The sequence below is a fragment of the Fusarium pseudograminearum genome, chromosome 4, assembly GCF_000303195.2.
Source record: "Fusarium pseudograminearum CS3096 chromosome 4, whole genome shotgun sequence".
In the NCBI taxonomy this organism is placed as follows: Eukaryota; Fungi; Ascomycota; class Sordariomycetes; order Hypocreales; family Nectriaceae; genus Fusarium; species Fusarium pseudograminearum.
In genome coordinates this window covers 7,760,132-7,771,690 of record NC_031954.1, presented here as the reverse complement: position 1 = coordinate 7,771,690, position 11,559 = coordinate 7,760,132, and the positions used below count along the sequence as shown (strand labels likewise).

Here is an 11,559-nt window from a genome sequence, read left to right as displayed (position 1 = left end):
TAGTAGATCAGCTTATGCTACTTAGACTATGCTCTTTAGGCTATTTATTTTTGTAACCTAAGACTTGGGACGTCAACTTTTCTGCTACCCAGTAGCATGTGCATGTTGGTGAAGCCTTCCTTCCCAAGTGTAGCGACGTCATCAGGGCAGCCCCACCAACGACGTGGGGTTTACCTGCCTCAGTTGTAGCCTCTATCATCCAAATCACCATCACCTTAATCAGTACCTCATCGCACCTACGACGTCTAAAAACCACGAGTGGAAGCCAACATGTCTTTGACAACAGATCCCGACCCCTCCGATGGCTGCCCAGCCTTTATCCCCCTCGAAGCGAACCCTGAGCTCATGACCACCCTCATCCATAAGCTCGGTGTCTCGGAAGCTCTCGAGATCCACGATGTATACTCCTTGACCGAACCAGACATGCTGGCCTTCATCCCCCGCCCTGCGCTCGCCCTTTTGCTCGTATTCCCCATTAGTCCCGTGTACGAGAGTCAACGCATGGCCGAAGACAGCTTGGTGGATGAATACAAGGGCAAGGGAGACACCGAGCCCGTCTTATGGTGGCCTCAGACGATTCGAAATGCTTGTGGTCTTATGGGATTGCTGCACGCTGTTACCAACGGAAACGCACGAAACTTTATCGGTACGTTTGAACCCTCTCGGATACAGAAATGGCAGCTAACATCCGACAGAGGACGGCTCTACCCTCGATAAGGTCATCAAGAAGAGCATGCCTCTAGACGCTCGCGGCCGTGCAAAGGTTCTCGAATCGACACCCGAGCTAGCGACCGCCCATAAAGAGGCTGCTACTCAAGGCGACACGCCCGCCCCTGATGCCGAGGACGACGTCGAGCTGCACTACGTCTGCTTCGCCAAAGGAACAGATAACGGACTTTGGGAACTCGACGGACGACGAAAGGGACCTATTCGACGAGGTGACTTGGATGATAATGAAGATGTGCTTAGTTCCAAGGGGTTGGCACTAGGTGCGCTCAAGTTTTTGGAAAGAGAGGGTGCGGATTTGAGGTTCAGCGCTGTTGCGCTGGCTGGGTCTGTCGATTAGACTAAACTAGATACCCAAGATATAAAGAGACGGTCACGGATTCGCATTCCTTGCGTCTCAGCAATTGCAGTCACAAGTCCCAATTGTGGTCGCAACTATTCAACGTGGTCAATTGCAGCGTGGATTGGACTGACAGACTAACGTGGAGATAGCGCTCGGCTATTGAAGCTGAGATGGACAAGGCAGAATTGAAGCCACATCTAGTTCAGCTCCCCACTTCAAGGCAGCGATTTTCCAATAGGTATATAAGTGTTCATTTCCCTAAGTACCTAGAGACAGCCTGTTATCTACTTCAATCCATAATCACCAAACATCATGAGTAAGTATACATTCCCTTTGAAGGCACAAATGCTAACAATCCAGAAATCGCTCGTTGGCTCTTGAGAAAAGGCACCGAACACACCGGTCTGGTATTAGGGAACGATGCATCTGGAAAGACAACGTTCCTATACAAACTATTACTGGGAGAGATTGTCCAGACTATCCCGACTATAGGTTTCAATGTCGAGACATTGGAATGTGTAGATGGAGACAAAATCACACTCTGGGATATTGGAGGTGTGTTCGATCCCATGGCTCGGAAACTCGTCTAACAGCTTAGGATGCGACATGATTCGACCTCTTACTCGACATTACATGCTCAAAGATCGCTTTGTCATTTTTATCCAAAGCTGCGAAGACTTGCATCCTGATCGAATTGAGTTTTCCATGGAGTATCTACGCATGGCGATGGAGATGATGGAGAGCTTTGAAGCCAAGAACTTGTTTATTCTGTTCAACAAGCAGGATCTTCTCTCGCCTGAGGATGCAGCAAATGCCGTCAGAGACCTCAAGTCTCAGATCGAGAAAGAGATAAAACCTTACAAGAACAAGCTCGATATTAGGATACTGAACTATCCCGGTCTGAGCGCGTTGAACGGCACACATTTACACGCCGCCATGGAAGAGATCAGAATGGCTCTGAAACCTGCAAAACCAACCCCGAACGTCAAAGCTGAGATTGAACAAAAGGTCAAAGGTCCTAGCGAGGATGAACTCATCAATCGAATCAGGCAAGAAAACGCTACAAGCGTCGACGCGCAAACGTTTTGGAAGCGGTTCCTGGACGGTAGTCTTGAGTCGTGGGATCACTACACCCATCTCCGAGCAGGCTTCTTTGTTCTTCGCGATTGCTTCGCTAGAGGAGTAGGTCTTTTGGAATGCGCTGATGAGTTTATGACGCATTTGAATCGATTGAGGGAGGGTAATCCTGAGAGGTTTCGCAATACTGCACATAGGTATGGTCTTTTCGTATCTGCTAGGATGTTTCCACTGACATTTGCAGGACAATGACTATTTTCTGGCTGCACCAGATTCAGGTCGCTGCTATTGAGTATCAAGCAAACAACTCACCAGGCAAATTCCCCGAGCAGGAAGAATACGCCGACATACTCTTTTCAGCACCTCATCTTATGAACTCTGGTTTGTGGAGGGTGTACTACACCAAAGACTCTCTCTTTACACCCGAAGCTAAGCAGGATTGGCATCTCCCTGATATCCAACCTCTACCTACGATCAGTCAAGCCACTTCTCGACCGCCTCAGAAAACATCCGGTAACGATGCCGATCGACTCCCCCGATTTGCCTTTTCCGTCGTCCAAAAGACACTATCATCTCAACTCCGACGCGGGGGAATCGTCAAGCAAGCCCTTGAAGCTCTACAGTCCTCTACCATGCGTCTCCGCGCTACGGACTCTTCGATCCCTCCATACTCCGAGACACAGGCGTATTTCTGGATTCAGATCATCCACGCCTATCTTGGGTCTTTACAAGCTCAAACCAGTGGAAGTCTAACCTTTGAAGCCTTCAAATCTCTATTTGAAGTAACAGGCGATGAGTGGCGTCAGTACTATTCACAGTCTGCATGGGAGAGTATCTCAGCGCGAATGAGTTTCGTGAATCCTGATAAGAAAACTTTACCGAATATCTTTGGTGTGCCTTCGCAGGCTCGGATGGATATGGCTCGTACACAAATGGTCAACGCGATAAGTCATCGCTTCGCAGAACCATTGGACATGCCACCTCGTGAAGACCTAGACTTTTTAGCAGCTGTGCTGATCGACGAAGCAAAGCTCATGCCAGAGTCTGAACTCAACGTTGCTAGTCACGCGAGTCTGTTGCGCTTTCTCTTCAATCGCCTTTCTGGGAAGAGTGGGGGAAGTCCTACTTCGCGTGCATCGTCTACGGCGTTGGAGGTTGCGCAGAGGGTTGGTTTGACGCAGAGTATGTTTTGGGTGCAAAGGGTGCAGATTGAGGTGGCGAGAAATAAGGATGTTGGAGGGTTTGAGGAGTTTGTGAGAGGGAATTCGTACTTGACTTTTGAGGATCTGCCGTTTGTGTATTACTCGCCTCAGTTGTGGGAGAGTGCTGAGGCGAGGGGGGATTATGTGCCGCCTGATAGACGGGCAGTTTCTAGCATTGTCGCAGGGAAGATGTGAAGGGATGGTTGGACATAGAATGGATTAGTTTGAGATAAGCAGCTATAATAAAGCACGTATACATCCATCAGCGCACATCGCCAACATGGTCGACCATTCATTCGTTGACCCGCTAGACTATCATCCCATTACCACAGCCTAGTTTCAATTCTCCCATCCGACAACCTAATCTCCAAGAGGGTACGCGTGAAGGATCTGGCCATGGAACAACGTAGCATCCTTGGAAGCCAAGAACACAAAACTCGTCGCGATCTCACTAGGTTGTCCGACACGGCCCAACTGAGACTGCTTTCCGAATCCCTCCATCTGATCCGCCGGTCGAGACGCTGGCTGCAGAGGTGTATGCACTGGTCCTGGCGCAACGGCATTGACCCTGATACCCTTCTTGACGAGCTGCTTAGATAGAGATCGAGTGAAAGCCACGATGGCACCCTTTGTAGAAGCGTAATCGACCATGGAAGCGGTGCCGCGGAATGCAACGACCGAAGTTGAGTTGATGATGCTGCACCTGTTAGCTATCTTGTTAAATATTCATGGGAGTGAAACTTACGAGGCACCCTTCTCCATATGATGAAGCGCATATTTTGTTATAGCAAAGATCTGAAGAATGTTGCTTCGGAAAGTACTCTCCACATTCTCCAAATCAATATCCTTGAAATCCTCACACATGATCTGCTTAGCAGCATTGTTGACCAGCACATCAATCCTTCCAAACTCGTCGACATGCTTCTGAACAGCGTTTTTGCAGGTCTCATTGTCCATGAGGTTGCCGGGAAACAAGACACACTTGCGGCCTTCCTTCTCGACCATCTTCTTTGTCTCTTCTGCGTCTCCTTGTTCTTCTGGGAGGTAAACGATTGTTACGTCTGCGCCTTCGCGAGCGAAAAGAACAGCGACTGCGCGGCCAATGCCAGAGCTGGAAGATATGTTAGAAGCGAATGAGGGGTGGCGATGGATTGAGCTTACTCTCCGCCGGTGATGAAAGCCTTGGCGTTTTCGAGCTTGTTGGCGGCGCGGTACTCGTGGAACTCATTCTTGCCTTCTAGCTTTGTAGATTCGCTGGTAGGGTTCATGGACTTTTCTGTTCTGCGAGATGTCAGTATTGTTTTGGGAAGAGAGATAGGTAATTATGTGCGTACCCAGGGAGGTTCTGGGCTTGAGCCTCAGGAACGGGATGGAAAGTACCATCTTTTCCAGCTTGAGACATGATTGAGGATTAAAGAATTAGTGAGTAGTTGTTTGTGTATGAATAGAGGAAGAAGAATGAGGAAGAAATGGGAATGAGAGAGTCGAGTATTTATCACCGTTGTTGATGATGTCAGTATGCGTCCATGTCGCGGGGCAGTTGAATCATCACGATCGCATCGCGATCTCCGTTGTCGATAAGAAATGCAGTCATTTATTTATTTAGTCATGCCCAAATTCAATCACCTTACCCATTAAATATGTCTTGATTACTAGACAATGGCCCAAAGGTGATAGGTAGATAGTCCCTCCAGCTTGACGACCTTTGTGATACCCTCACTTTTTGTCATGACACACCCGACACCATTGTCGATAAAGCGCTTACCTACGTGGATCTTATCCAAAGAGTCGAACCTTCAGATACAAGGAAGTTCACAGGGTTCTCATCACCTCCGGTACCGAATCGCGAACCACATTCTGGCTTGGCGACTTTCTGTATGCGCCATGTCGACAATCCCCAGCTAATGGCCGTGTAGAATGGATAGAAACCGCATGGGCATTGAAAGTCGAAGCTGAATCGCTTATAATTCTTGACATGGGGATCATTGACCAGCCTGGGTTGGACTGTAGACGAATATTCTGCATTCATTCGCCCTGGTATATGGTCAATACTCTTTTCAGCAACGAAGTGACGAGTTACTCACTGTGAATACATAGACATTGTATTCATGAAAGTTCAATAACCTCTTTCGCCTCATCCTCGGGGAACTGCAAGAAAGAACCGCCAATAAACTCGAGTCCATCAAAGGTGAGCCAATCCTCTCTCTTTGCCCTCCAAGAGGATCGGGGTATACCGTTCAGCAATCGAGAACGGAAGAGTAGCAGCTTTGGGGATTACGGTCAAGGCTCGTCAGCAACGCGGGCGACTTTGGGAAGACTGGTATGGAACATGGAAACAGTGCAGATAATGCCGTGACGATGGATACAGAAACAAAACCCAGAAGGATTAACCGGCGTACCAATGCTGTCCCCTTTGCCCCCAACGGCCAATTCTCTTACCACCCAAGGATGGTGATGACAGAGTCTTAGAACACGATGTATATCTGATCCAGATATGCTGACCGCATTCCTCACCCGCAAAAACGTTGAAATGTGACGAGAAGCCACAATCATCCGACACGTCTGCATGCTTCAACAAATCGAGAACAACTCTTTCAGATCTTTTCCTCAGGGTTTGTCGTGTAGCAGAAACATTGGCCTCCCAAGTCTTAGAGTCTGCATACGCATACCAACCCCGCAACTGCTTGCCACTATTCCGAGACATAAACACCGTATTGGCCTTAGCCGTCTGATAGTCAGTTTCTAGCTAGCCAGCCACGTTTTCTCCCTTAGCGCAGAGCAACGCATGTCGACCGTTTGGTTCGTCTCTAGTCCTGACGGCCCGCGAGGAGACTAGTCAGATCTGACCTATCTCACAGGTCTAGACTCAACTCGATCTGCGTGATCCAATAGTAAACCTCAACAGCGCACCGGTGAGAAGGCATGAAACTATTTGCGGAGAAAGTTCAGCTCGTGTTCCGGTATGTGATGATGGAACAAGATTCGTCAACTGCGGGGTTGCAGCTTGATATGTCGGCACAACCCGTTCCAGAGGTTTCAGCTCGCCACTTCGTCAACGATATGGTGAACTCGCTGTACGGACAGGTCGGTGTATACTGCTGGGGAGAAGTTTGCATAAATAGACCCTCAAGTCCCAGGAAACTTGGGTATCACAGCTTCTCTTCAACCACAATACCCTGACATACACACCCTTCATCATGGCTACCGCTACTCTAAACAACATCAAGGAGCATCGTCTCCCAACAGACTCGTACAAGCACATGTGGGCTCGCTATGTTGCGAAAAGAGCTTTCGATGAAGACATCAAGTCCGCTTCAAAGCGGCTGGTTGAAGCACAGAAAGCCAACCCCGATCTTTTCTCTGGCAAGATCAGCCAAGATATGCGCGTGGCTACAATCCTCGCCAAGACACAGGAGGAAATCGGCACTGGTCTTGTCCCCAGAGACTCCAAGAAGCTAGACATTGGAATCATCGGTGCTGGTGTTTCTGGACTCTTCACTGCTCTAGTCTTTGACTGGCTGAACGAAGAGTGCAAGGACCAGGGACTCAAGATTAACTACGACATCATCGAGGCCGGCGAGGAGGCCAGACTGGGCGGACGTCTGTACACCCACAGGTTCTCCGATGCTCCGCATGACTACTACGATGTTGGAGCCATGCGATTTCCCAACAACACTATCATGAGAAGGTCAGTTGCATACCATCCCACACTGACATGTTACTCACCAGCTATAGAACGTTCCAGCTGTTCAACTACCTTGGCATGAAGCCTGGAAAGGGTGGTTTGATCCCCTACTACATGGACGACGTCGACGGAGTTTGTCCCACGTATTTCAACGACGTACGCAAAGTGGGCGATGTCTGGACTGACAAGGCGGATGATCCTTTCAGAATCAACAGTGGCCTTGAAGAAAAGGATAAGATCCCTGAAAAGTAAGTGTACCAAGCAATCGAAGGAAGCTGCTAACGAGTTTAGATATCTCAAGACAAACCCTAGCAAGCTCGTAGAGGCGGCTTTGGACGTGTTGATAAAAGACACCAAGAAACAATTTGACGAAGTCCGTGAAGAGAATGACGAGAATGGCACCAAGGCGACCGCGCTCTGGGACAGATTGATGAGAGCTGATAAATTGAGCGTTCGACAGTTCCTTTCATTGTAAGTTTTCGCGAGAGAGATGTATCCATTTGCTAACGCTGTTCAGGGGCCCGAATGACACGCCCAGTGGACCGGGATACAACTACAACACTATCGAATGGCTCGAGTCAGCGACATAGTAAGTAGCGTGATGAGAACGGATGATCAATTGCTGACATTCTTCAGCGGCACTGGCTGGTACGACCAGTCACTTACAGAATGTGTCCTCGAGCAGCTCGACTTTGACACCCCGAAAACACCCAAAGGCGAGCCCAAGGTCAACTATTGGTGGTGCGTTGACGGAGGCGCCCAAACAATCGCACAGAGAATGGCCAAGAAGATCAAGAACCCTGTCCAGTACAAGAGCCAGGTTGTAGCCATCGACGCACAAATCCCCAAGCGCAAGGAGAAGAACGACTACACGCCCATGAAACTAGAGATCTCGAATGGCGAATCGACAAAGGAGAAGGAGTACTTTGCAGTGTTCAACAGCACGACCCTTGGTGCACTCCAGCGCATGAACCTCAAAGATGCTGGTCTTCTTTGGGGTACGAAGCAGGCCATTCGTGCCCTCGGCTATGGTGCTTCATGCAAGGTTGCCATCAAGTTCAAGACCGCGTGGTGGCAAAAGGAACCTTTCCGTATCAGAAAGGGTGGCCTCGCTCATACCGATCTGCCCCTTCGCGTTTGTGTCTACCCATCCTACAACATCGAGGCGAACGAGGGAGCCGAATGGGACCCCGAAAAGCCTGCTGTTCTCTTGTGTTCGTACACATGGGGCCAAGACGCCCAGCGCATGGGCGCCCTAATCTCTTCTGACTCTCCCAAGAACGAACAGCAGCTTGTGTCGGTGCTCTTGCACGACCTTGCCCTTCTCCACGCTGAGGAAAGTGGAGAATGGGACTACAAGAACCTCCTCAAGACCCTCAAGGAACAGTATCAGGACCATCATGCTTATGATTGGTATGGCGACCAAAACATGTCGGGCGCTTTTGCCTACTTCGGACCTGGCCAATTCTCCAACATGTGGCAGGAAATCATCAAGCCCAACGCTTACGGACAGCTGTACCTCGTCGGCGAAGCATCGTCCTCCCACCACGCCTGGATTGTCGGCGCTTTGGAGAGTGTCATTCGAGCTGTTTATCTCATGTTTGAAGGTCTCCAGAAGCAGGAGCCCGAGAATGAAGCCTACAAGAAGGCTGTGAAGCTGCTGAGCCAAGCACCCCAAGTTGACCCAAAGACGGAGGGTGGGGATGTTTTCGGTGGTGATGCTGGCGAAGGGCCATTGAAGCCTCAAACGATGCCATCGGGTCTTCCGTTCTTCCCACTCCCAGAGGAGATGCCCGATCGTCTTCTGGACGTAAGCAAAGATGACAAGGTGCTGCGAGACCCATTGAATGAGAACGACGAGTACAAGGAAGGCGCGGCTATTCTGTTGTCAGTAGCCATGATAGGATGGTCTCTGCTTGAGAGTTACATAGACTTTGAGCTGGATGATCAGAAGGCAAAGCCACAGTAGATAGATACTAGTTAGTTTTTCTATGAATAGAAATGGTCCTGGGGCAGAGGCCTAAGAGCTAACTTCCAATAATATGAACAGACCTGATTTGCTAGTTATCGCAAGTCATCCAAGTCTCTCTCATGTCCTGCATCTTTGCACGCCACGAGATACTCATCGAGCTTCTTCCAGAGCGGGTTCCGCGGATTGTCACGCAGCCAATCTTGACAGCGCAGCTAAAGTTTGTAATAATCTATGCTCTCAATCAAGGAGTCTAGAGACAGCTTTGTGGCGCCGAGTCTCCTGGTAACATCGCTGAGTATGTCTGTGAAAGGTTTCGCTCCAGTCCTCCCTGTCCACCCGTCCTGGATGATATCCCCAATAACCTCAGCGCCTTCTTCAATAGTCCATTGGCCAGCCTTTAATGCATGTCTTGTCTGGACATGAGGGAGCGATTCGCACGACCACTCGGCACCTGCCGACCGTTGCCGTAGTTACCTGGACAAACAATCCATACCAGAATGGTTGTTTAGTCATACATTCACGGTCTGCTAGTGGGTTCAATATGACAGGTATTTGGTGGTTGGCACAACCTTATTCTCGCACAATAGAAAAGCACTGCTCAACAGCCCACTTCTTCTTCTAGCACATCCAACGAAACATCGAAATCCGACTCGTCAGTTAGCTTGCCCAGCTTATAATATAACAGCCATTCTATCGTCTGATTTCCATTTAAAAATCTCCACGTTCGTCAACTCCAATGTATTCACAGTGGCCCTTTCACCTGGAAGATTGCCAGAGCAGGCATTCTCCAGCGCAGTGGGATGCGTTCAAGATTCCAATAAAGGCAGGACATGTCTACGTCTACGTCTAAAATATGGTGACTCTTGTACTGACGAGAGCAGCTTCTCAAGCAGTCACATCCAATTCAATCATCAGGACTCCTAGTCTTACCTAATGAGCTGCTGCTTGAAATCTTGTTGCACGTTGATTCAGTCGGTCAATTGTTCCTAGCACTCACGTGCAAGCGGCTGCTCGTTGTCTCCTCGATGACAATCACAATGATCCCTTCTGCGCCCAAGCACCGCGCGTATCATCTGAATTGTTCTGCAATGCTCGCCCTCTTACAGGTTATACAGCCACGGGACGCTCGAGGGCGATCCATGAAGTCTTGGGCGCCATGTTGCGACTGCTATCGATACCGACCCAAGAGGAAAGGCTACTGGAAAGGTGCGCAAAAGCGTTACCCGAAAGAGATGGCTTGCGAGATTTTGGCCAGCTACGACTCGATTGTTCAGTGGTGGAGCGAAAAGGGTTCGTCCTCATATCAATGTCCAAGTTGCTGGTGTGAAGAACGCGTGATTAAGTACGGGCATTTGGCGAAGCAAGAGATAGTGAGCCGGCGACAATAAACCTACCGGTGAATTGACAAATCGCAATATGCGTCACATTTCCAAAGGGTTGTGTGTGCCCAACAGAGAGCCTTGTGCTCGAGTGGCTGAATGTGATAAAATGCGAGCATCCCCTCATTCAGGTTGAGTGCTGTCAGATTTCATTGCACCTCAGTTGGCGTTTTGGCTGCGAGATGGCCTGAGGGGGGTTAAAATTGCAGTGAAAAAATCTCACCCAGTACTTTTTTACACGTCTAACAGTTAAATATTTGCATGTTGAAAATTGACGGATTCCTCGGTTCGTCTCAATTCGTTGCCAGACTCGTCAGGAAGCGTGCGCTTTATCTCAAGTTCGGCCATCTCAATCTAGTCCAGGTATCTACCGTTTGTCATAAGGTTGCTTGGACGTCTTTGACCTTTTACTAGCAAGGGTATTAGGACAGCTAGACGACAGCAGCTCAATTTATGCTATTTGGACGAGGATCCTGTACCACGACGCGCTTCGAGCGCCGTGGAGGAATCGCCTGCTAAGACGCTAAGCCGAGGCCTATTCTTGTCCATCTATACGTGCGGGTGGTATCACCGCGTTCTGGCATGGATTCTGACTTAGAGGCGTTCAGCCATTATCCAGCAGATGGTAGCTTCGCGGCACTGCCCGGTCGGACAGCCGCAAAAACCAATTATCTGAATCAGCGGTTCCTCTCGTACTAAGCTGAATTACCATTGCGGTGAGGTCATCAGTAGGGTAAAACTAACCTGTCTCACGACGGTCTAAACCCAGCTCACGTTCCCTATTCGATCCCCAGAGAGGCATACTTGATTGGCTTATTGGTCCAGCGAATTCCTTCGACTTTGCAATGAGCCTTGCTCTGAGTTATACCGATGCTCGCGTCCAGTAAATTTCCTGCTGGCCGCTCTCGATTGCTGCCCATCTCATATAAAGCGCAATGCTCGCATTCCTGTTGGATTCACGCTGCAGGCGCTCATCCGTAGGACCCGGTTTCCCGGGGGTCTGACACGTCCCTTAAGCAATTCTCAGTGTCAGTGAGATTCGCCCACACCTTTCCGCGCTCTACACGGGCCGTTGCAGCAAGATCGCTCAAGCTGCAGCTCCGCTCGGGATTGGCATAGCTCCGTAGAACCTTAGCTTTCCCCGATCCAGGTTGTGTTGCCGCACAGCTCCTGCA

The 11,559-nt window shown here is 49.5% G+C and overlaps 4 protein-coding genes across 4 annotated transcripts, besides 1 other annotated feature; 3 read left to right on the top strand and 1 right to left on the bottom strand.

Annotated features, from left to right (window-relative positions):
- Positions 1–270: 270 nt before the first annotated feature.
- On the top strand, positions 271–1,066 carry FPSE_07308 (uncharacterized protein; the record flags this gene model as incomplete). Its single annotated transcript, XM_009260426.1, has 2 exons — positions 271–646; positions 696–1,066. The coding sequence occupies 2 exons, from the start codon at positions 271–273 to the stop codon at positions 1,064–1,066; spliced, it is 747 nt and encodes a 248-aa protein (XP_009258701.1).
- Positions 1,067–1,381: 315 nt separating this feature from the next.
- On the top strand, positions 1,382–3,543 carry FPSE_07309 (uncharacterized protein; the record flags this gene model as incomplete). Its single annotated transcript, XM_009260427.1, has 4 exons — positions 1,382–1,385; positions 1,430–1,624; positions 1,668–2,343; positions 2,391–3,543. 4 exons carry the CDS (start codon positions 1,382–1,384, stop codon positions 3,541–3,543), a joined length of 2,028 nt encoding a protein of 675 aa, XP_009258702.1.
- Positions 3,544–3,708: 165 nt separating this feature from the next.
- Positions 3,709–4,750, bottom strand: FPSE_07310 (uncharacterized protein; the record flags this gene model as incomplete). Its single annotated transcript, XM_009260428.1, has 4 exons — positions 3,709–4,045; positions 4,094–4,459; positions 4,510–4,629; positions 4,683–4,750. 4 exons carry the CDS (start codon positions 4,748–4,750, stop codon positions 3,709–3,711), a joined length of 891 nt encoding a protein of 296 aa, XP_009258703.1.
- A 1,795-nt stretch (positions 4,751–6,545) lies between these two features.
- Positions 6,546–9,002, top strand: FPSE_07311 (uncharacterized protein; the record flags this gene model as incomplete). Its single annotated transcript, XM_009260429.1, has 5 exons — positions 6,546–6,995; positions 7,094–7,281; positions 7,325–7,504; positions 7,551–7,622; positions 7,670–9,002. The coding sequence occupies 5 exons, from the start codon at positions 6,546–6,548 to the stop codon at positions 9,000–9,002; spliced, it is 2,223 nt and encodes a 740-aa protein (XP_009258704.1).
- Positions 9,003–10,918: 1,916 nt separating this feature from the next.
- Positions 10,919–11,168: a repeat region.
- The last annotated feature ends 391 nt before the right edge of the window (positions 11,169–11,559 follow it).